This window comes from Alternaria arbusti (assembly GCF_024043155.1).
Source record: "Alternaria arbusti strain BMP 1465 chromosome Unknown scaffold_3, whole genome shotgun sequence".
Taxonomy (NCBI): Eukaryota; Fungi; Ascomycota; class Dothideomycetes; order Pleosporales; family Pleosporaceae; genus Alternaria; species Alternaria arbusti.
In genome coordinates this window covers 1805378-1829046 of record NW_026249943.1, presented here as the reverse complement: position 1 = coordinate 1829046, position 23669 = coordinate 1805378, and the positions used below count along the sequence as shown (strand labels likewise).

The 23669-nt window shown below is 53.1% G+C and overlaps 10 protein-coding genes across 10 annotated transcripts; 6 read left to right on the top strand and 4 right to left on the bottom strand.

The window, feature by feature from the left end:
• Positions 1-648: 648 nt before the first annotated feature.
• On the top strand, positions 649-2484 carry J4E86_003282 (uncharacterized protein; the record flags this gene model as incomplete). Its single annotated transcript, XM_051443838.1, has 4 exons — positions 649-806; positions 855-924; positions 974-2155; positions 2209-2484. The coding sequence occupies 4 exons, from the start codon at positions 649-651 to the stop codon at positions 2482-2484; spliced, it is 1686 nt and encodes a 561-aa protein (XP_051305333.1).
• A 693-nt stretch (positions 2485-3177) lies between these two features.
• J4E86_003281 (uncharacterized protein) lies at positions 3178-4182 on the bottom strand (the record flags this gene model as incomplete). The annotated part of the gene is made up of 1 exon (XM_051443837.1): positions 3178-4182. One exon carries the CDS (start codon positions 4180-4182, stop codon positions 3178-3180), a length of 1005 nt encoding a protein of 334 aa, XP_051305332.1.
• Positions 4183-5616: 1434 nt separating this feature from the next.
• On the top strand, positions 5617-6565 carry J4E86_003280 (uncharacterized protein; the record flags this gene model as incomplete). The annotated part of the gene is made up of 3 exons (XM_051443836.1): positions 5617-5973; positions 6036-6479; positions 6551-6565. 3 exons carry the CDS (start codon positions 5617-5619, stop codon positions 6563-6565), a joined length of 816 nt encoding a protein of 271 aa, XP_051305331.1.
• Positions 6566-7676: 1111 nt separating this feature from the next.
• On the bottom strand, positions 7677-8805 carry J4E86_003279 (uncharacterized protein; the record flags this gene model as incomplete). The annotated part of the gene is made up of 3 exons (XM_051443835.1): positions 7677-8038; positions 8090-8640; positions 8702-8805. 3 exons carry the CDS (start codon positions 8803-8805, stop codon positions 7677-7679), a joined length of 1017 nt encoding a protein of 338 aa, XP_051305330.1.
• A 640-nt stretch (positions 8806-9445) lies between these two features.
• Positions 9446-12846, top strand: J4E86_003278 (uncharacterized protein; the record flags this gene model as incomplete). Its single annotated transcript, XM_051443834.1, has 5 exons — positions 9446-9493; positions 9570-10429; positions 10484-10715; positions 10763-11076; positions 11127-12846. 5 exons carry the CDS (start codon positions 9446-9448, stop codon positions 12844-12846), a joined length of 3174 nt encoding a protein of 1057 aa, XP_051305329.1.
• Positions 12847-13530: 684 nt separating this feature from the next.
• On the top strand, positions 13531-15280 carry J4E86_003277 (uncharacterized protein; the record flags this gene model as incomplete). Its single annotated transcript, XM_051443833.1, has 8 exons — positions 13531-13691; positions 13751-13827; positions 13903-13945; positions 13996-14065; positions 14113-14172; positions 14220-14562; positions 14614-14879; positions 14927-15280. 8 exons carry the CDS (start codon positions 13531-13533, stop codon positions 15278-15280), a joined length of 1374 nt encoding a protein of 457 aa, XP_051305328.1.
• Positions 15281-16718: 1438 nt separating this feature from the next.
• On the bottom strand, positions 16719-19181 carry J4E86_003276 (uncharacterized protein; the record flags this gene model as incomplete). Its single annotated transcript, XM_051443832.1, has 2 exons — positions 16719-19006; positions 19067-19181. The coding sequence occupies 2 exons, from the start codon at positions 19179-19181 to the stop codon at positions 16719-16721; spliced, it is 2403 nt and encodes an 800-aa protein (XP_051305327.1).
• A 623-nt stretch (positions 19182-19804) lies between these two features.
• On the top strand, positions 19805-21244 carry ATG4 (Cysteine protease atg4; the record flags this gene model as incomplete). Its single annotated transcript, XM_051443831.1, has 2 exons — positions 19805-20721; positions 20779-21244. The coding sequence occupies 2 exons, from the start codon at positions 19805-19807 to the stop codon at positions 21242-21244; spliced, it is 1383 nt and encodes a 460-aa protein (XP_051305326.1).
• A 732-nt stretch (positions 21245-21976) lies between these two features.
• Positions 21977-22547, bottom strand: HTB1 (histone H2B; the record flags this gene model as incomplete). The annotated part of the gene is made up of 3 exons (XM_051443830.1): positions 21977-22067; positions 22123-22282; positions 22382-22547. The coding sequence occupies 3 exons, from the start codon at positions 22545-22547 to the stop codon at positions 21977-21979; spliced, it is 417 nt and encodes a 138-aa protein (XP_051305325.1).
• A 488-nt stretch (positions 22548-23035) lies between these two features.
• Positions 23036-23660, top strand: HTA1 (histone H2A; the record flags this gene model as incomplete). Its single annotated transcript, XM_051443829.1, has 3 exons — positions 23036-23091; positions 23259-23551; positions 23605-23660. The coding sequence occupies 3 exons, from the start codon at positions 23036-23038 to the stop codon at positions 23658-23660; spliced, it is 405 nt and encodes a 134-aa protein (XP_051305324.1).
• Between the last annotated feature and the right edge of the window lie 9 nt (positions 23661-23669).

Below are 23669 nucleotides of genomic sequence, written 5' to 3'. Positions count from 1 at the left end.
GCGCATGGCCATTCATGTTTCAGGACTCCATCTTGGCATGCGTCTAGCCCTAGCCACGCCATTCCGCGTCCCTAATTGGTCATGATCCCGTTGCGATACGCGCTGGTAGACGGCGGAGCTTGCTGTGTTGCAGCTCGCAGTGCAAAGCCATGGAAGATGGTTCGACTTCTGCTACCGTTTCGCTCTTTGGGCCCTGGATTGCTCATCTTCCAAGCCATCTGACGAACTGATACCCTTGATCCACTTCGCTAATGGCAGAGCGGACCTGACTTGTCCTGCCCCCCGTCGTAGCCGCTTTTCTCTCTGTTCGCCGCCTTGCAACGTTGGCTTATAGGCTTTTGTTTCCCCTACTCACCCCAAGACTCGACCGATCTCATGCCGGTGCCTCTTTAGCCGGGTGACTGAACGCCTCTTCCTGTACCTTTTCTCTTCTTTTGTGCGGGCACTTTTAGTAAGTCAATCCATTCTTTTACGTGGCTTCCTGTACCATGGCGTCGTCGTCCCTGGTGGCTTTGATCTAACCTTTGTACAGATTACTTAGACACTCTTTGAACTCATTGCTACTTCGGCCACATTCAGCAGGTCTGAAGATCATCGGCATCCATAACACGCACTCAATCGCTGCTACGTTCGCTTCTTCTGATAACTATGTCGTACACCACCAGTCTCACAGGTCGTGAGCGGTCACGATGGCCGCCGCTGACGCGCATGCTCATGTCCGGAGAGATGTCGGACCAAAAGGCGCGAGAGTTGACCCGGAAAGAGAAATTCGATGTGTGGATGGTCAATGAGGGTTACCGAAGATTGTACGTTACACTACACCGCATGTGAAGAGCCTCAACTAACGTATATAGTTTTGTCTTTACATTTGCGATATTGCACGTCATGGTCTTCGTCTTTGGTATGATGAACTACGGGCTAAAGGTATGATTGGATAGCTCAGATCACGACGAAAACCGCTCACACGTCCTAGGACAACTCCATTGGTTCAAGACAAACCTTTGGTCTGACCTTCCCCATTGCTCGTTCAGCCGCTCTCGTATTGCACGTCGACGTTGCCTTCATCCTCTTCCCGGTATGCAGGAACTTAATCTCCATGGCTCGTCGTACGCCGTTGAACGACGTTATTCCTTTCGACAAGAACATCACCTTCCACAAGCTGGTCGCCTGGTCTATCGTCTTCTTCTCGTGGGTCCACACTATCGCCCATTGGAACAACCTTGCCAAGTTTTCGGCTTCCAATAACCTGGGATTCATGGGCTTTATCCTTGCCAACCTTGCAACTGGACCTGGATGGAGTGGTTACGTTATGCTGACTGCGCTCATGGCGATCGCTGTCACGGCTGCGGAGAAGGCTCGTCGCGCCAACTTCGAACGTTTCTGGTACATGCACCATCTGTTCATCGTCTTCTTCATCTTCTGGTCCATCCACGGAGCCTTCTGCATGATTCAGCCCGACTTTGCGCCCTTCTGCGACGGTATCGGTGTCTTCTGGGAGTACTGGATGTATGGTGGATTTGCGTACCTGGCCGAGCGAATTGCCCGTGAAGTACGAGGACGACACAAGACGTATATCTCCAAGGTCATCCAGCACCCCAGCAACGTTTGCGAAGTTCAGATCAAGAAGGAGCACACCAAGACCCGTGCTGGACAGTACATCTTCTTGTGCTGCCCTGAGATCTCCATCTGGCAATACCATCCCTTCACGCTTACCAGCGCACCCGAGGAAGACTACATCTCGGTGCACATTCGTATGGTCGGTAACTTCACCAAGGCTTTCGGACAGGCGCTTGGCTGCAACACAGACAAGAAGCCAGCCGGCGAGAAGGGTGAGAAGGGTGGGTCCAGCGAAGAGATCGCCTTGCGTCAAATTCTTCCCCGAGTCTACATTGATGGTCCTTTCGGTTCGGCCTCTGAGGATGTATTCAAGTTCGAAGTCGCCGTTCTCTGTGGTGCCGGTATCGGTGTCACACCTTTCGCGTCCATTCTTAAGAGTATCTGGTACCGCATGAACTACCCTCAAGGATCCCGTACGAGACTGAGGAAGGTCTACTTCTTCTGGATCTGCAGAGACTTCGGATCTTTCGAATGGTTCAGATCGTTGCTGCTGGCTATCGAGGCGCAAGATATCGATGATCACATCGAGATCCACACCGTAAGTTTTATGTCCATAACTGGCTCTTGACGATCTACTAACCTTCTTCACAGTACCTCACAGCAAAGATCAAGGCAGACGACGCGACAAACATCATGATCAACGACGCAAATGCAGAGCAAGACGCCATCACCGGTCTCCGCGCACCCACAAACTTCGGTCGCCCTAACTGGGACATGATCTTCAAGTCCATCCGCAAGATTCACTCACCCGCCGAAGCCGGTGTCTTCTTCTGTGGACCCAAGGGTCTTGGTTCAACGCTCCACGTCAAGTGCAACATGTATTCTGAGCCCGGCTTCAGTTACGTGTGGGGCAAAGAGAACTTCTAGACGCAGTCGTGGGGTTATGATAAGGAACGCGGAGAAAAAGATGAGAAGTATACCATTTGCTATATTGAGCGAATTGTCACTTATTACATGGTTGTATATAATTCGCTCCTCTTTTTGGTTGTTGTTGGTTAATCTTGAAAGCTGCAAGCGGCTAAAGACACATGTTCAACGTCTACGATATCCCATAGAATTCTTAATGATGCAATTCGAATACGAAATGTCAGCATCCACAACATGCCATGCCGATCTACCTGTCCAGACTTGCCAATTCCAAGATCAGCCTAATTAGCCTGGTTCCCTTAGATTTCAGGCAGCCGTTGATCCCAAGTACCAGTATCACGCCACTGTCGTTCATGCGTCCAAGCCACTCAAACACTCCGAAACCCTGCGTGCCGCATCGCGAGATGAACCGCTCCTCGCCACGGGTAACGGCAATGCTCGGACTCCGCGGGATCTACGCTTGTTACCGAGCGATGGGGTTGCGTGGTCCTTGTCAGGACGCGGTGGCCATGGGTGGGCCGCGGACAGTGTGACGCAAATTCGGGAGAGGAGACGGTGGTCAAGCTTTTGGTGTCTCGGGAGCCAAGAGCTTGGTGTCGGAGCATGTGAATGATTGCAAATACGATGATCGATGGAGGGTGAACCCTATAGTTTGTTTACGATGAATTGGTCATCGTGATACTTTGGTATGTTCTACATTCCTTTTTTCCAACCCTTCGCTGACCAATCGTTGATCTCTACCAATCCTTCTATCTCCCTCACTCCGGGCTTGATGCCCTCGCCGACACTGGTATCATGGGCTCCAATGACCCACACGTTGTCTTTGCGCGAATATTCTCTCGTGCGAGACATTGTATCCACTGCCTGTTCTGGGTCGGCGTGCATGCCTGACTTCGCATATGGTGGTCTCGCAGTGCGCTTGGGCTCTTTGAGAACGTCAAGGTGGTGGTAACAGTCACCAGCCAGCAGTACAAAAGTACTCTCTTCCTCATTCGAGCTCGATGTCGTTCGCACTAGCATCATTTGATGGCCCGGAGAGTGTCCTGGCGCATCTACGATGTATGCTGAGCCGTCACCGAAGATGTCGTATGCGCGATCAAATGAACCGAGACCCATCCATTGAGGCTTCTTTAGATCGACAGCAGCATACTTTCCCTTGACCATGCCTTCCATGACCTGACCTGCCCTCTTATCTTCTGCTTCTCTCAAGATATCATCTGGTACATAGCTCTCCACAATCTTTCTGCTACCATCAACCGGCAACGTCTCGCTAAGCGTAGGAGCCTTCTCATCGACCGGATAACCCGGTCTCGCGTAGGTACAGCAGGTCGGTCCAACCCACAACTCCGCCTCTTCAAATCCAGCTTTGGCTCCATCGCCAACATGATCAAAGTGCATGTGCGAGAAGATGACGGCCTTGACTTTCTCGGGCTGTTGATCAGGTGATCCATGCTCTTGCAGTATCTCGGCTGGAGACTTTGGTTCGCACTTGAAGTTTGGTAAAGCGCCTTCGACGAGCAGAGGCGGAAGGTTCTCCAGATCCTTTCGCATGCCTAAGTCGAAAATGTACTTATTCCCGGTGGCTGTGTGCTCGATGAGGAACACATAGTCTGGAGCATAGAACGACTTTCGTTTTCCACTCTCGTCTTTAGAGTCGTTCGGGTCTTGCGGCTTGTCCGGACCCGGAAGCAAGACCATGTCTGTAGGTATGTGGATGCCGCCGGCCTGAATGAGGTGGACTTTGCATGTTGCGATGGATGACGGTATGGAGTGCCATGGTAATTGATTTGATGACTCGGACATGATCGTGCTAGACACAGATTGCTACTGGGATGGGAGTGTGCTGTTGAAATGGATACGTTTAAACAGTCTGTGTAGTTACTGACCTTAGTATGACACGCCCTTGTATCGATGACGTCAATCACAACCATTTCCACTTTTGTACCGGGTATTGCGTACAAGCCCGCTCAGGTTCCAGCTGAAGCTTGAGATTGGCAAGCTACAGCGTGTGTTTCGTAAGCATGCATGCTAAATTATCCTGCTTTATTGCTGTTCCTCGAGATCATGTCGATGCCCGCGCACACATGCATTTTGTGCGGTCAGGCTAGAATCAAAGTCGTGTGAGCCCCGCCTTATCTCGCTCTTTGAGAGATTGTATCGTCTTGTATGCCGAAACTTTTACACCTAGACATTCCCATCACAGGATGACGGAAGGGCGACCCGAGAGTATTTGGAAGGGCCTTTCGCCGAATGCGGACTAAAGTGACGCGCTAGCCACGCGAGCAATGAGGCGCGTCTACCGGCTCCTTCTCACCTTCTCTCAGCACTCTTCCTCTCAGCTCATCTCGCACCGCAACGCAGCTGATCACCGGCAGCAGGTCCTTCGAGGTTATCTGAGGCATACGAATCCACTCGGTGGAAGTTGATCACTCACACTAATCATGACTAACCCATCTACGTTACCTGACCCGGATCCACAAAGGTACCAACGAGTGCTGGAACATCTCGCCAACGTTCGTGCTCATGGCTTTCCTCAAGCACCCGTACTAACACCGGCGCTACGATTCTGGGATGTTTGTGCCTCACAGTGGTTACCTTCTCATCCCCCAGCTCAACCGCAACCCACAGCGGAACCTGAGCAAGGAACTCATTATCCTCAGGCAATCCCATTTCAACAACTCACTCTCGAAGATCTAAATAATGATGTTCTTGCCATCGTCATTGATTTCATTTGCGAGGAACAGACATCTGAGTACCGGAGACCTAGACACGCAGTGCCAAAGACGAAATTCGACTACCGCACGAAAGGAAGCTCCCTATTCTGCGTATCGCTTGTGAGTAAGAGGATGCGGGCAATTGCTATGCCTGTTTTGTTCACGCACGTTTTTCGTTATGCGTCCTCTATGGGAGATCTCAATCGGCGATTGAGAGACATAGAGGGCAACCCGCTTATCCCATCACTCCCCCTGGTTCTACCGGCTATCAAGTACGTACGGAACTGGGCAGTGCGGACTGCAAGTACGTTTTCAACCAGTATACTAATGTGAAGCACGAAGGACCTGTGACATCGTCGCGACGTCAGAACGCAAGAACACATTCTGCAGGACTCGTCTTCCCAGAACACTTGCCAAGATGCATTCTCTTGCCGAGTTGTCTATCACACATCGAAAGGATGTCGACATATCCGGTCTCAAAGCCACGTTCCAACGAGACCCACTTCTACTCTCTAGCATTATTCGTCTGCGTATTCTATCACATGGCAGTTGGGCTTTCCTCGTGGAGGCTTGTCCCAATGTCGAAATACTAGCTCTAGAGTACAACCTCGACCACGATGATTTGATGCTTGCGGCTGGAGCTTCAAAGAACCTGAAGCTTTTCGAAATCTGCCTCGACACGTGGCGCGGGAAAGATGTGCAACGCCTGCACCAATTTCTACCGGAGATCGAGAGTCTAGCCTTACGAGGCACCCTCGGCCAAGAAAAGCTCAGTGTAAGCGCGAGCGCGATAGGCACCGTTCCCCTTCGCATATTTCGATATTGACTGGGCTACAGACCTTTGCTAAAACGTTTGGCTCATTTCTAAAGCTGACCGATGTCGTTATTACTGCCGCACAACAGATCACTGACGCAGATCTGGAAGACCAATTTTCTGATGACGGGTCAGGATGTGGCAGTGTCTTTGGAGAGATGCTGTGTGATCATGATCTTGACGAAAATGAACACTTTGTCGCTATGAAGTTCTTCGAGCATTGCGCTGCGCTCGAAAAGTTGACCATAGTGCACACTGACTGCGTCACTCCATGGCACCCCACACGTGGAAGCGAAGGAGTTCTTGAGACCGTCCACACTGCCTCGGATGCCTACGAAATGTGGCAGACATACGATGATGAATGGTTTCCCACACTGTTCACTTTTCCTCGGCGAGCCAACATTTGCGATGAAAGCTTTGATCCTCCTAGCTATGGGGACGAGAGCCGCGAGGCTGTGGAGTACAGGGTAGGTGGAGTTCCTCCCTACAGTTGAAACACATCTAACAAATATCAGGCGAAAGAGAGAAAGAGGTACAGGGCTATCATGCATGAGGCCTCCGAACTGGACTTATGGGAAGGAGTCACTAGGATGTATGAATAGCTTGCTTGCCGTCGCGTACATCGGCATACGTGGATATATCATTACTCGGCAGCCACTTGGTAGATACTTGTCAGCCCGCACAAATATCTTCGTAGATTACATGACATTGCGATGAGCATCGCTACCAATGAGAGGCAGTTTGTACCGCGACTATAAGACCTACCTTCCTATCAATGTGATTGATAGCTTTTTTTTACTACCCTCAATCGTCTCACAGCATCTTTCCCTACAAGACTGTGCACTTTTTCTTCGCCTTACACTCATCACACTCGCCGCCCTCTTCGTCTTGATATACCACCTCCAAGTTCTCCAAAAGGTCCGGGCATCGCGCACCTCTACGATTAGAATCCTGGCACCCATTCAACGTAGTGTCCTCATGTGTTGGCCACTATTTCGAAGTCAGTGTATGTCTTGTATGCATTTCGTATGCCTCAGATCTTACCTCAGCGTATGGGTCTGATTGATTAGCATCCTCTTTGGCACTTGGGCGTTGGCGGCCTGGCTTGTGGATAGGGGAAATATGGCCGCATGCGTACTTTGTAGGTCGGAGATAGCACATCTGTAGTTACGGATGCTGTGGATTTGCAGTAGGTGGTAGGAGTAAGGTTTTGGAGCTATGGCGATATCAATGAGTTGTGAGTCAAATGTACGTGATTACCTGGGCAGTGTTCCTAATTGTTGATGGACCTGAGAAGTGAGAAGCGCTAGAATGAAGACCGGTGTGATGTAGTGGCACATTAGCGGAGAATTAGCGTGGCGTTCTAGTTAAGGTTTTCTTTGCGTGAATGGACATTGTTGCTCGGATCTCTTCACAGCCTCCGCACGGCGCCTCCGCTAGCGTGGCCGCGACTATGGTCATGACACATCACCAGCACAGTGTACACAATGGTAGAAATTCAAGAATGCTTACAAGACAGACTATGTGTATAACCGCGGTAACAATCAATGCCAAACGCCATATTGTAATCAACACAACGCTCGGCCAATCCGCCTCCGTAACCAAGTATAAAGTCGAATATATACACTTGAGATGAAGGTAAGGATATGCCAGCAAGCCAAGGCCTACTTGGCCAGTATCGGTGCTGCCTTACCGGCCTTTTCTGCCGCAATGTTCGCCAGCTTCTGTAGCTTCTCGGCGCGTACTTGGCGGAAGTATCGGAAGAGCAGGATGAAGGAGAGCTCGATGCGCTCCTTGGTCATCATGAGGAAACCCTGGACGAGCAGACCCTTGAGAATCTGGGGTCCGATGCCCTTGAATAGCGCCGCCGGACCTTCGTGTTGTATGATGTACTGCATGACTTCGGTGAAGGACTTGAAAGGCTTTCCGTTCCTTGCTGGTGGAGGTTTCGATTGAAGACCGACTTTCGCGACGATGAGCGGCTGGGTTGCGATTGTGGCAAGCGTCTTGGACATGGCACCGATGACTGACAGATGTTAGTAGCTTTCCTTGACTTATGGTAGTGGCCATGGCTTACGGAACGCCTCGAGGGGCTTCAGCGTCTTCTTTCCTGGGTACATGACTTCCCGTAATCGCTGGTACGCTCCGTATGTGATTGATGGGTTGATGACGAGCACCAGACTCGCCCTGAGTCCTCGCCAAAGCCCTGTCCAGCCGTCATCACCGTTGACCACGTCCATAGCCGTAGCGATCATGCCCTTGCGCTCCGCCTTGCTCATGGTCTGTTGCCTCGTCGTTATGACTGCGACCGGGATTGTGAAGAGCTGGGCGAGCGCTCCCGCGAGCGCTCCAAGGGAGAGTTCGACCGGCGTGCTCGGTGACGTTTGAAGCGTGCGGTTCGCCATGTAGAGGCTGCGTACAACGGTATACCAGTAGAAATAGGCGAAGTTGGTCGATGCTACGCCGAGCAGAGAGCCTCCTATGCCGGCGTATAGTCCAGAAAGACCCTCCTGCGCAAAGACCTTCTGCAACGCGTCGATGGCGCCATCGTAGTGTTCGTGGTCGGCGGGATTGGGGTCGTTGGACGTAGGCGAGCGCTTAACCTGGACCTGTAGTCGCGTCTTGATCCTGAGGTTGTGTTAGTATCTTTGCGTTCTGCCCAAAAAGGCTCGGGGAATTTGCGACGTACAAATCTAGGGGGTAGACAAGGGTGTTTGCGATGACGGCACCAGCGGCGCCTGCGACAGCATTACCCCATGGTGGAAGAGTTTCTACCTTTGACTGGCCGGCCATAGTGGTAGTCGAGCACAGTTGCTAAGGCTTGGCGAAGTGTTGCGACTGCGGAGTGTGTGACGGGCGGAGGATATGGTGTGGAATCAGCGACTAATTCGGACTATCTCATCATGACAGTAATAATCTGAAGACTGGAGATAGCAGCATCGGAAGTTAGAAAAAGCGGGCAGGGGACGTTCATGGTGCCCGCAACGCGATAGCGCTGTCGCATGCATGGCTGACCTCTCCCGAGGTCCTAGAGGCCGAGGTTCAGGTTCGGATGACGACACACCCTGCTCCCTTGGACCTTCCTTCACCGCAGCCGCTGTCGATCACTTCGGTGAAAGTGAGCAAGCCGTGCCTGGCTGGATATGCCTCTCACGTGGAAGGAGACGTCTAGATTCGTCACTTATGCGCTGGAACTGGCTGTTCCTGCTGCAACTGGCAGTCGCGACGGCCGTTTGGCAGGAACGTGCGTCGCGCTAAGAGTCCGCCCCAGATCACATCACAACACCAAAGCACCATCACAGCTTCTTAGTGCGCCTTTGACTCCACTCACCCATAGTCAGTCGCATCGCTATGGCACAACGCAAGTAGCTTCGTCGTCGCTGCTAGTATTGATCAAATTTCTCTTACCGTGTCCTGTCTCAAGCCATTTACGATGGCTGGCCGGGCCACTGAGATTGAGGCTTACAAGGCGGCCGCAAGCGTATGTGATACAGACAACTAACTTCTCGCTGCAACATCAAGTCCCGCGTTGTAGTCCCAACTAATCAAGCTACCAGGACTATCGCTCGCGGGTTGACAAAGCCGCTACCAAGGATGAAGCATTCAGTCTTGCAATCAGCGTGGCCGAGAACCTCATGGAGGCGATCCAACTATCGTCAAACCCAGACGAAAGGAAGGAGCTCAAGGCGCAATGCAGCGAGATGTTGACTCGTGCCGATCGCATCAAGGCCGATGAGACATGGACACCTCTAGTCAAACCCCAGTCCTCCAGCTCCAGAGATGAGCGAGTAGGTCAATGGGCCAAGGAGGTCGCCGGGACTGCAACTCCAGGTAAAACCTTTGAAGACTCGACTTCGCGTTCAAACACGTCCCGCTGGGCTCTTTCTTCGACTACAGGACCTATCGACGGTCCAGCAGCTTCAGGTAAATCATCAGCTTCTTCGTTCTCAGCATTCGTTCATCAGTCAGATCTCTCTTCAGCCGTTCCTTCTTTCCAGCAAGATGCGCGCCGAGATCTAATGCCGCTTATTAATCTTTCGGATGACGCCTTTCCAATCGATGTACCAAGTGCAGTCACTGATGCGTCACACGAAGATAGCTCAAACGCCAACATTGACCGTGATCACCATCCGAAAAATGGACACGATTTCGTATTGAAGTCATCTACAGTGCCACAGCCCTCTAGCGCAGAGTCCCAGTCTGGAGTACCCGGGTCGCAAACAGCAGCTCTAACCCCCTCAACCGCACCTCATTCTCAGATACACAGGCTACGAGAGCCGATCTCAAGCAGGAAACTACCAACAAAAGAAAGTATCATCTTGTTGAAAGCCTCGACAGTTAATGGCTTCAAGTTTCCACCTTGGGACAAGACTCCATCTGCGGATGAATTCGTGTCGGAAGGCGAGGCTGCCTACACGTACGTTACCTGATGGTCATACTGGGGGTTGTTCAGACATACTGACAGCGACAGGGATACACGAGATCTGAGTCTGTCTTCATACCAACAGCAGTTCTTTCTCGGTTGGCTGCGTGCCAAAGAGGCTGTGCCGCCACCCTCGCAGTTCCCTAACGGTAGGGCTGGTATCGGGCCCTTGATGTCTAGCACGAGGCCTCTCGATCTTGTACAGGATGCAGCTTCAGATTGCTCGGTGGTCACAAGCTTATGCGCTGGTATTGCTCGCTCAGAACGCGGTCACGATCAGGTTTGCCATCCCCAGAATTTCTGCATTCTCGGTACTAAATGTGGCAGATGCTCACGAACAAGATATATCCATATGACAAGCACCTTGGAAAGCCGTTAACCTCATCTAATGGCAAGTACATCGTACGACTCAACTTCAACGGCTGTTGGAGAAAGGTGGTTATCGATGATCGACTACCAGTCTCAAAGACACATCGTCTGCTTCATGTCTTCGACCGCCGTAATCCAGCCCTCTTATGGCCAGCACTACTTGAGAAAGCATACCTGAAAGTTCGCGGCGGTTACGATTTCCCTGGAAGCAACTCGTGCAGTGATCTCTGGACCTTGACGGGCTGGATACCAGAACAGGTCTTCTTGCAAGAGTAAGTTGTTTCTTCTCTAATCCCATAGCTGACCATACTAACTCTTATAGAGCCGATACGGTTCCAGATCAGATATGGAAGCGCATACACAACGCCTTCCTGTACGGCGATGTTCTGGTCACAGCAGGTACTGGCAAGATGTCGACCAGGCAGGAGCGTGAACTTGGTCTCGAGGGCCAACACAGTTACGTCGTGCTGGACATGAGGGAGACGGAGCATGATCGTCTGTTGCTTATCAAGAATCCATGGGTCGAAGGCAAAGGCTGGCGCGGTCCTCGCCCTTCGGCTGTGACAGCCATGGATCCGCCTGCATCTACCTCCAGTCGTGGTTCTAATTACAGCCTTGAGAGTTATCACAGGGATAGTGTCCCCACTCAGGATCGGCCGCATCCGACGACATTCTGGATTGGATTGGAGCAGGTCATACAACACTTCGAGAGCCTGTATCTGAATTGGAACCCTGGTCTTTTCCGCTATCGACAAGACATTCATTTCGAGTGGAACATAGAGTCATCGTCGCCAGGCGGTTGCATTGTCAAGCATCCACAATTCGCCTTTACGTCCAAAGGTGCTGGACCTGTATGGTTTCTTCTTAGTCGCCATTTCCGGGACGTACCAGCAGTCACCAAAGAGGAGTCAGATGCGTTCAACGACGGAAGCATTCGTCCCGACACTCAAGTCAACACCCAAGGGGATGCACCGAAGGGATACATGAGCATATACATTTGCAACGGCCAGGGAGAACGCCTATACATGAAGGACACATACCTGGAATCGAGCGACTACGTTACTACACCGCAATGTCTTCTTCGCAGTGACGCGGATGCCAACTCGACATACACAGTGGTGATCGATCAAGATGACTTACCTCCATCACTGTACACTTTCTCCTTGTCTGCGTTTGCGAACTTTCCGATTACGCTGGAACAGGCGGCGCAGCGGTACCCGTCGCAGAAGACTGAGGAAGGTGCATGGACAAGGCAGACGGCCGGTGGTGGTACAGACTCATCGAAATATTTCGACAATCCTCAGTATTCGCTCACTGTCCGCGAGCGTAGCTCGCTGGCCATCTTACTCACCAGCACGAACCATGAACATCCCCTACACGTCAAACTTGCTCTAGGATACGGAAAGAGGTTATATCGCTTGCAGAGTCGCGATGTGCTAGCAGACTCGGGTGACCATCGCAGTGGATGTGTCCTCGCAGAGATCAAAGACCTTCAACCAGGCTCCTACACAATCATTTGCTCCTTGTTTGAAGCTGGTCTGACTGGTGACTACCAACTCCGAGTTGACAGCACAAGCGAGGTGGTGTTGAAGCAAGTGCCGCGCGACGGGGCGGGATTGCTCTCGATGAAGCTCGCTCCGGCGTGCTTTGGTGCCAGCATACATAAGGTTGCTGCCCCATTGTGGCCTAGGCGCTTAGCTTCGTATACCATCATCGCCAGATTCTCGAAAGCAACGAGCCCTCGCGCCGTCGATTTGGGCAAGCTAGCGCGTAGTCCGTTCCGATTGAGTGTCGAAATGGGTCGAGGCCCGGAGCGCAAGTTCATCATCGCAAGTGAGCAAGGAGAGTACTCTGACACTGCTACGGTTCGGTCCGAGAGCGTCAACATCGATCCGAAGCTCGGGATGCAAGGCGAACTATGGCTCGTTCTTGATAGGCTGTCAGGCTCTGGGGGACCGGTAGAGGAATGGTACGATGTGGAAATCTACACCGACACGCCCAAGGCCTGCGAGATTGGCGTATGGCGGGAATGGGATGATTGATGACTTTACGATAGCGCAGGGTACGATGGACGGCGTTTAGGGGTGGCCGACGGTCATTTGCACTGTCGATCAAATCGATCACGCATTAGCCTGCACGACTGGAGCTTTGGCGTCGTCGTGTGCATTTATTGGAAGTGAGAACGTCAGGCTGCACCATCACGCTTGAGTTGATGGATTTGCGTCTCAGCAAAATAGATCATGAGTTCTCTTACACATCTCATGCGGTTCCACGTGTGTGGAGTAGGCTATTTGTGGTTGTGAAACCTGGTAGGGGGGAGAGTCGGGTGGCGAGACTGCACCCAATCAAGCGATGCACGATCTGTTATGCATGTCCCTATTGCGCGTTTCGACCTTGCAGCAGAACATGCATGTTGGGATTAGAGGTACGATAACGGCACGCTAAGCAGAAGAACAGCAGCCCCTGCAACTTGGAGATAACCATCGAACTTGCATGTGCATGCTGTTTTCCACCTGCTACTGCTCCCCTTCTCTCCACTACCCCGCTGCGACCAGGTTGAAGGCTATCGGCTGCGCTACGTCAGAGCTCCGGCGCGTGCCAAGGGAACCCGAAAAGCGCACCGCCTCAACACCTGACGACATCATCGATCGTTACCTAGATATAGCTTCGCGCCTCTATCTCCACTTGCTATTACTCTCTTGAGTAAAACCCATATCCCAGCAACCATGGCGGACCTTGCGCCAGAGAAGGCCCAACCGGGCTCTGCAACCACGTCCGCCCTCAACTCGCGGGACAATTCGCGGGCTGCCACACCGTCAAGCGCTGCCGTCGAGAAGGCTCCGGATGACAGCTCCAAGTTCAAGACCTTCCTGGGCATCTTGAGGAGGTAACGTAGCACCATCCGGTCACAGCAGACGCGCGAAAGCTAACTCCGTCCTTCTCCAGGTTTATTGGCGTCTCCGACCTCGCTGCTGTCCGCTTCTCCCTCCCCGCACAACTCCTCGAACCAAGACCAAATTTGGGTACGTTATATGAATATAGAACTGCGATGGCTAGCCTCGCAAATCGCTGTAGCCGGACTATCGTCTGACGGAGAGCAGAGTACTGGCACTACTTGGACAGGCCCGACACATTCATCAGGTTAGTATAAGCCAGATGCACACTGCAGAAGTGGGAACTGACCTCCACAGTATCGGAGATTCGGAAGATGATCTGGGGCGCATGCTCGGGTGCTTGCGCTTCTGGTTCACCAAGGACCTGGTATGAGGCACGCCCCGGCGAGGAAGGCATAGCTAATGCTGGAACAGAAATACGTCAAGGGCAAGCCTTGCAAGCCCTACAACTCTACTTTGGGCGAGTTCTTCAGGGTACGCTTCCGTCGGAAATTACACGAGCTGGTTACTGACTCTCGCAGTGCAACTGGAAGATCGAAGACACCCACCCCACCCTCAAGACTCCCAACTCGGCTCCCTCGAGCGCCTCCAACAGCGTCAAAGGCGATGGCAAGACCGTGACCGTCTCCTACCTCACCGAGCAAACCTCCCACCACCCTCCCGTCTCCGCCTTCTATGTCGACTGTCCCGAGAAGGGCATCAGTGCGCGCGGTTATGATCAACTGAGCGCCAAGTTCACAGGTACAAGTGTACGAGTGGTGGCTGGAGCGCACAACCTGGGTATCTTCATCACCCTGAAGAACCGAGGCAATGAGGAGTACCAACTCACTCACCCAGCCGCCTACCTTGGGGGTATTCTGCGAGGTAGGCTATGAGAGCTTATAAGTACCGTAACGGTGCTGACCTTTTCTACAGGCTCCCTCAATGTCTCTGTCGCGGACAGCTGCTTCGTTACCTGCCCAAAGACCGGACTGAAGGTCATCCTAGAATACCAGGAGGAAGGCTGGCTCGGCCGATCGCAAAACAAGGTCTTGGGTGTCATCTTCAAATACGACCCCAACAACGATTCGATTACCAAGATCAAGGATGTCGCTGAGAAGGACGTCCTCGCGCGGATAGAGGGCAACTGGCAGGACAAGGTCTACTATACCCTTGGCAGCAAGCCATTTGCTAAGGTCGCTGTAAGTACACTAAGCGGCGGTCTGGATCACAGCCTAACATCAAGCAGGAGAAGAACCTCATCATCGACCTCAACCCGCTTGACCCCGTAGCCAAGATCGTCCCACCGCTCGAGCAGCAGCTTCCCAATGAGTCCCTCAAGTTCTGGGACGGTGTCACGAATGCCATAGTAGGCAAGCAATATGGACTGGCGACGAACCTGAAGACCGAGATAGAAGAGAAGCAACGGCAGAAGGCTGCAGAGCGAAAGGCGGCGGAGAAAGAGTGGAAGCCACGATTTTTCACCGGCGCAGTCACACCTGTCGGCAGGCCAGACCTCACCAAGGACGGCGAGGAAGCGCTCAAGGGTCTGCACGCAGAGAACTATCAACTGCCACCAAACGAGGAATACGCCGCGTTTTGATCGAATCCGCTCGTTTCGCATACTTACCTTGGGAAGAGATTGCAGAACCCGGACGAACCAGTACAGTAGGACCTTCACTACGATATCCATTACATCTTGACATTTTGGGGAACATGACACCCTCATTTGGCATCATTTACAACTTCGGCACGCGTTTTGTTGGTTAAGAAGGGGAGCATGGCTAGTTCGGCGTTCCGTACATAACATTTGGGGACTTACACATATGGTGTCTGTGTCTTTTCTGTCACGATTATCTTACGAATAGATCTCTCAGACTGCTTGCCTTGTTAGAGGCTTTCTGTCGGTTGACGCCCTTCAGTGGGAACTTTGACTCATCGAACGATTGTCCAAATGCGCCTACTTTATTCCCACGCGACAGTTTGAGCAAGCTATCGCGACCAGTTTCAGGAGAATGTAGGAGACTAGGTGGCAGGTGGAATCTGAACCACGTGCAAGGGCGTGTATATGAGGTATCCAAGGTGCATTTAAACCGTGTTGTTTGGACAGTCTGGTTTGGATGTAGACTCCAGAATGGTGTTTTAGCTTGAGTTGATGAGACACGAGTTGAGAGTCGGCCTCTAGATTGCTGAGTAGATGGAATTGAACAATGGCTTATTCCACTTTTCAGCTCCCTTGTATTGATGGAGCCCCATTACAAGTCAGTCAAGTTTATCGAGCGGACTAAGTCGTTGCATCGTATGCATACCACGCGTATGAACATATGTGCGCGCATTTGTTCTGCGATTTCTCATGTCTCAACGAGGCATGATGTCGAGAAGAGACTGTTACGCGTTATGGAGAGGCAAAAAGTACGCGTTGTGCCGTGCTATGATATTTCGATCGGTTTGGTGATAGGCTTTATTGTAAAGAAATCGAACACCAAGAACCCGAGATTTTTGCTCGTACCCACATCGGCCATGTACATCACCAAAGCAATCTACGTAACAGTCACTGGGTTTGTCACATTACGCGGTTCAGTTCATAAGTTCTAGTATTTTATTGATTTTTTTGGTACGATTTTGATGTAGTTTTGATGCCTACCCAAGCGATGTCGCGACAGGATCATGAGTCGAAGAGACATACTTGAGCGGCCTTAAAGAAAAAAGTATCGCGAGCTCCAAGTGACAGCTGCCTGACGAGCCGCCACGGTGGATCTGCAGGCGACGATGGAAGATCTAAACAACGCCGCCGGTGTCCGCCACGCAATGCAATACCATCGCCCTTTGTAAACGTGCCATGATCGGTAACCCATCGTACGCCACAGACTTCGCCAGTACTAATATACACAAGGATATACACAAGGTACTACATGCCATATCAAACGCAACCAGTGCTGCGCATGTGAGTGTGGTTGAGCTGGAATGTCGTAACACCACCACCTCGTAAACGCCCGGGAAAGGCAACGTCATTGAGGGATGTCGTGATACAAACAGCGCGATCACTGCAAACCAGCCTTATTGGTCTTGACAGTGTGGGGAATAGGCTTTAGGATGCCCTTGTTGTCGCCAGCACCCAGAGCTTCACCGTTGGACCATCCCATTTTCATCATCAAGGCATGGCCCTTGCTCTCAGGACCGAGCTCTGGCGCATTCGCACCGACAGTCTCACCATCTTTGTAGCCCAGTTGAGGACGGGTGCGCGCACCACCTTGCTTGTGCTTGACGGTGGAATACTTGCCCGGACGGCCGCCACCACCACCCTCTGAGTAAAGAGGACCTTTAAGGCGTTTCTGGAAACCCTTCTTCGCAATCGCAATATCGAATTCGTCGTCCGTATAGGTGCGGGTGCGGTTGGTCTTGGACAGGATGGTGAACCTGTCCATACCAGAGCCCCGAGAACGTGAGTTCAGATTGAAGAATGAAGCAGCTTGGTGGACGGTGGCGCGGCGATAAGCCTCCATGGGTGGGAGAGACAATGTCTGCATGTCGCCTAGCAAGAACTCACGAAGCTCTTCGACAATGTCTTCCATATCGAGGCCACCCTGGTACTTGACCTTGAGGTTGGGGCCCTTGCCCTTGCGACCTAACAAGCCTTGTTGACGCAACTCTTCGCGCTCGGCCTTCTTCACACGCTTCTTGGCTCTGTCATTCGCCCACGCGCTTTGCAACTGCTCGTTCAGATCTGAATCGTCCAATTCTGGCGGTGGCTGACCACGTCGACCCTTCTTCTTGGGTTTAAGCGATGGGCGCTCAGTATCCATGATGTCAAAGCCACCATATGGATCCATCTCCAGGGCCGCAACCATAGCAGAAGCGGAGGGGAAAATAGGTTCTCTCTTGCCCCGGCCGCGCCCCTTTCCCTTTTTGTTGGATCTGCCGTAACCGCCATATGAGTAGTTCTTAGATGGGCCCGATCCACCAAAATATTCATCGCCACCATAGAGCATCACTTCGTCGCCACCCAGACCAAGCTCTTCTTGCTTCTGCAAGACCTTTGCGATGGTCTCATCATCCCAGTCTTCAGCTTCTTCATCTTCATCGTCCTCATCCTCGGAGTCGTCCTCGGAGTCGCTGCTGGAGAGCATTTGCTGCTCACGCTCGTGAGCTTCTGCCTCAAAAGCTTTGATCAGTAGCTTCTCGTCGCCAGACTTGAGGTGGGTAGGTGAGATCCAGCGAGCTTCGTCTATTATCGAGTCTTCGTATACGCAGAGATATTGGAGGCCACTCTTGCGCATGCGTTTTGATAGAATCCGAACGACTTTGTCCGCGACGTCTGATGCGGTGTCCATGTCGTCGAAATCCTGCAGCATATCTGAGTCCCACTCCTCAGTGCCATCGCCTGCATCTTCATTACCACCGTCTTCGCTTCCAGATGCTGACTCCCAATCATTATGACTGCCCGCATCCAGATCCATATCACGGCGTGCGAAGCCAGACGAAGCCATCATATCTTCGGTAAGACCAAACTCCTCCATGTTCTGCATGTAGTCATCTATCGCGGCGTCGCGAGGGTTCACCTCGCCGCGCAGATAGGCGTCCATGTCAGGGCGGGCATTACCAGGCAACCATCCGACATTTGGTTTGCTCCGGTGTAGCCACTCGGTAGTTGTGCCTTCCCATGCGGGTCTGCCTCCTCTTCGCCTTGAGAACTGGTTTTGATCAACGTCATCGGCATCCGAGTCCACCTCTACCTCCAGCTGAGATGTAGCGTTGCCTCGAATGCTAAGCTCAACCGATACTGGAAGCTTGGCTGTCGTTGCCACGGATGTATTGTCGGTAGTAGAGGCAGCGGTGAGCTCGGGTGTCTGAACAGACGGCGTCTCTGTTGAAGGAGTCGGCTTTGATGGTCGCGCCGTCGCGTGTGCGGATGTGGGTGGCGGCTTCGCAGTAGAGGTGGCTTTGGGTGCCTGTTGAGAGGACGAGGTGGCGACAGACGCAGCTGGTGGCTGGTTTCCACGGCCTCTGAATAGCACTTCGTCGGCGCTCGAAGATGAAGCCTCAGAAGGCGCGGGCGAGGGACTGCGAATGGCCATGTGTGCCATTGCTGACGTGTTGTCGGGCGTGGAGGAGGGCGAGGATGGTGTAATGGATTCAGCGCTGGATTCAGATGAGACTTGGGCCGTCTCTACGTCGGGCGTGAGTTTCTTCAGCGTGCCTTCGAGGTGGCCGGCGCTTATGAACTCGATGGGCATGTGTCGCAATTTCTTGCCAGCTTCAAACGCAGCGGTGCGGTGACTTGACATCCATTTGGCCTCGTCTTTGAGGGAGAACTTGGAGGCGGTCGCGGCTGTGACGGTCAATACAGCCCAATCTCAATGTGGCGATTGGGGAAAGAGCGCAAACGTACTCTCCTCATGTACTGGCCATGATTGGTATGAGTGGCGTTTGGACTGCGCGCGCTGCGGTGTGCCCTTGGCCGAGCCGCCTTTGGCCTTGCTCTTGCCCTTTTTGCCCTTCGACATAGCGACAGCGGTGCGACAAGCGTTTTGCGGTGAAAACGAAGGAAATAAGAAAAGAACGGTGTTGGGGAGGGTTTGGAGATGATGCGCTCTTCGATGTCTCGAAGGGTCGCGAGTGGCGCGGGGCTAGTAATGATGCGCAGGGTTAGCTTAGCGGAGCTTATGACGATGGAGCCGCTGGTTATCGCTCCCCGGTGAGCTCTGGAGATGCGTGGACAGTGCGCCAGCAGCTTCTGAGCATGGAAGCCATTGTAGAGTGCATGAATGAAATGCGCTTGGATCGCGGTGATGTGTACATGGGTTGCGCATACTCTGGCCAACGCATTCTAGGAACGTGATTGCCACGCAGTGACACAGCCAGGTGATAGCACCGCAGGCCCCTCCCCCGCGGAACCTGGGTTCGTAGAGCCGCATCTGACCCTCTGCAGCTGGCTGCACCAATCCACGAAGCTCCACATCGTGTTGCTACTTTACATCAACCCACCGTCTGGTATCGTGGGCATGTGCAAATAGTTGTGGCAAGTACGAACGCGTGCAGTCAGCTCTAGGCAACCTCATCTCGGGACCTCCGCATCACCTCCGCATCCATCGCCGCCCTGGCTACAACACCTTCTGTTGCAGCCATCATGCATGACTTCGAGCGCGTCAGCCGCAACATCGTCCGCACCTTTTACGACCCTCCGCCGACCAACGACTCCAACGACCCCATATGGCTGTTAGGCCAGCGTTACGACCCCCGGCCGCCGCCGTCCAAGCCTACACCTACTGATTCCCCAGCTGCCGGGACGCCTGCACCCACGCCCTTGTCCGAACGCAACGAAGACGAAAGCTGGATAAGAACCAGCATCGAAGAGTCCGAACGCAAGGAAGCTCCAAATGGCGAGGATCCAGCACAATATGGCAACTGGCCCTCCGCCTTCCTCGACGACTTCGAGTCGCGCATCTGGATGACCTATCGGTCTGGCTTCGCACCGATTCAGAAAAGTCAGGACCCAAAGGCAACGAGCGCTATGAGTTTCCGCGTGCGCATGCAGAACCTCGCCTCGCCTGGATTCACATCGGATACGGGCTTTGGCTGCATGATCAGGAGCGGGCAGTGCATACTCGCCAACGCGCTGCAGATGCTACGTCTTGGACGGGACTGGAGATACCAAGAGAAGCCTGATGTGCCTGAGCACCATGAAATACTCTCGCTCTTTGCCGACGATCCGAAAGCGCCCTTCTCTATCCACCGCTTCGTCGAACACGGCGCTGCTGTATGCGGAAAGTACCCTGGCGAGTGGTTCGGTCCCTCAGCCGCAGCACGGTGCATACAGGATCTAGTGCATAAGTACAAGGAAGCTGGTCTGCGAGTATACGTATCTGGTGACGGCGCCGACGTGTATGAAGATAAGCTGAAGCAAATCGCCGAGGACGACGACGGAGAATGGCGACCTACGCTGATCCTCGTCGGCACAAGGTTGGGCATCGACAAGATCACTCCAGTGTATTGGGAGGCGCTGAAGGCGAGCCTGCAGATGAAGCAGAGCATTGGCATTGCAGGGTGAGGCGCAACAGATGTCTGTCATACTTCAAGACGAGTTATACTAATTGTTCACAGTGGCCGCCCTTCAGCATCACATTACTTCGTAGCCACGCAGGCGAATAACTTCTTCTACCTTGATCCCCACAGCACGCGCCCACTCTTACCCTACCGCTCCCCTTCGTCATCCACTGAAGACCAGGAAACAGCCGCTCCTTCCACACTAGAAGCTTCAGCAACGTCCACCTCGTCATCAACAACCATCGTCCCTTCATCAAACTCATCATCTTACTCCGCCGAGGAACTCGCCTCTTGCCACACGCGCCGCATCCGCCGTCTCCAGATCCGCGAGATGGACCCCTCTATGCTTCTCGCTTTCCTCATAACGTCACAAGAAGACTACGATAACTGGAAAGAAGGCGTTCGCAGCGTGCAAGGCAAGAGCGTGGTGCACGTGCAGGACAAAGAGCCAGCGCCGCGAGGACAAGAAAGAGAGGGTGCTATTGACGAAGTCGAGAGTTGGGACGAGGATGGCTTGCAATAGGCAACTGCCGTCTTGATTGTTATGGCGTTTTCTGTTGGGTCTCGCAATGATATCAATACGGGTACATGCATGTCTGGAGTCATGGGATTCGAGGGTTTGGTACGTGTATATCCGTAAATGCCGCGTTTTGGTGCGCAATCCATAAATCCATAAGTCTTGGTAATGTTTGCTAAGGTGCGTACGCTTGCCATGTGGAAACTCGTGCTTGTCGTTCCAGTTCTGGAATTCACTCGTTCCTGTCGCTGGACGCCTACGTCATCTGGGCCGGAATCGCGAAACGCGCGGTCCCTCCGGTTTCGTCGAGATATCGTGAAAGACGCGTTCGGCGCGTGTTCGTAGATCACGGCGCGTGGGCCCCCGCCACGCGTCGATATCGCGTATCGTCTCGAGAAAGGCGCGCTTCCAGATCTACGCGCCATGGCTGAATCACGAATGCGCTCTGTGTGGAACGGGAATCTGTGAGTCAAAGAAGAGGATACGATGTGCAGAAAGTGGAAGTCAAAGGAAATGAAGTCATTTGTGAAGTTCGAAATAATTGATTCGTTCCCGTCTGCTGTGGTATAATGTACAGACCCTGATGGACCTCGTAGTCGAATACGACTAGATGATTCGATGACAGACAAACCGACCCATGATCACATTAGCAAAGGACCCGTGAACACCGCACCCCATAACCACTTGTCAAATAGACAAGAAAGACCCAAAGAAAACATCCGGCGAAAAGAAAGCACTCTATTTGGTGGAGGAAGAGTACTTGGTGACAGCCTTGGTACCCTCAGAGACGGCGTGCTTGGCAAGCTCACCAGGCAGGATCAGACGAACTCTGTGAATGAAGTCAGTTAACGAGACTGGATGTGGGAGAAGGGCGGAAAACGTACGATGTCTGGATCTCGCGCGATGAGATGGTGGACTTCTTGTTGTAGGCAGCGAGCTTGCTGGCCTCGGTGGCGACGCGCTCGAAGATGTCGTTGACGAAAGAGTTGAGGATGCTCATGGCACGGTTGGAGATACCGGTGTCGGGGTGGACCTGCTTGAGGACTAAAGACGCGTCAGCAAATTCTGCTCAATGGAAGCCGATGAAGCGCAAGGCCTCAGAGACTAGATGGCGCGCTCAGAACGCGCAAAGTGCAAACTCACCCTTGTAGATGTAGGAGGAGTAGGTCTCCTTCCTGGTCTTGGTGCGCTTCTTCTTGTCACCGGAGGGCGCGGCGGTCTTCTTGCCAGCCTCCTTCTTCTCAGCGGGAGCCTTGCCAGCCGGGGCCTTGCCGCCGGTGGTGGGAGTCTTCTGGGCCTTGGGGGGCATTTTGGTGGATTTGAGAGGTGGTGGTAAAAAAGGTGGGTTTGGGTTAAAAGCAGAAGCTTGGAGTGAGATGGAGTTGGTCGAGCGTCGTGGTGGGAGTTTGCGATGGATGAAGGGAAAGGTCGTCGACGGCGGGGAGTGCGCTACTTATGGGGAGCGCGCTCTCATGTTGTGATCCAGCAGCGGCTGGGAGGCCCGTGCAGCAGCTCTTGCCGGTTTGGTGGCTAAGCGAGGCCCGCCATTGATCTTGCGCAGTCTGGCGGCAGGCGCTAGGCGGCGTCGCTGCCTTTTCGCGCGCTAGCGTGGGCAGGTTGATCTCGCGCACTCACAACAGTCCAGCGCCGTCCTTATAAGACCGCCCCGCCCCCCGACAGCAGCAAGCAATCCATCGTCTCGACACTCCACGCCCACAACCAGCTCATCCCGCTCAATCTACTCAACTCTCTAACCTCTCCCACTTCCAAACCAACCCCCAAACCAACTCTCTCAAAATGACTGGAGGCAAGTCCGGAGGCAAGGCCAGCGGCTCCAAGTCCAGCGCCCAATCGTGAGTAGTCCATCTCCTGCATCGCGCCTTTGGCTCCAGTCTGCCTTGCGCATTCTTCAGCTTCACTTTGCATCTTTTTGACGCGTCTTTTGCTTGATTGACGCGTCTTTTCGCATGGCATTGCGCACTCCATCTCCAACATTGCATCATAGCTAACTCGTCCTTAGCCGCTCATCCAAGGCCGGTCTCGCTTTCCCCGTCGGTCGTGTCCACCGTCTTCTCCGCAAGGGCAACTACGCTCAGCGTGTCGGTGCCGGTGCCCCCGTCTACCTCGCTGCCGTCCTTGAATACCTCGCTGCTGAGATCCTCGAGTTGGCCGGTAACGCTGCCCGCGACAACAAGAAGACCCGTATCATTCCCCGCCATCTCCAGCTCGCCATCAGGAACGACGAGGAGCTGAACAAGCTTCTCGGACACGTCACCATCGCCCAGGGTGGTGTTCTCCCCAACATTCACCAGAGTACGTTGCTCCACAGTCCGCTCGCATCGCATCAGTTGCTAACATACTTTCAGACCTTCTGCCCAAGAAGACAGCCAAGCCTGGCAAGGGTCCTTCGCAGGAGCTCTAAACGCGTCCT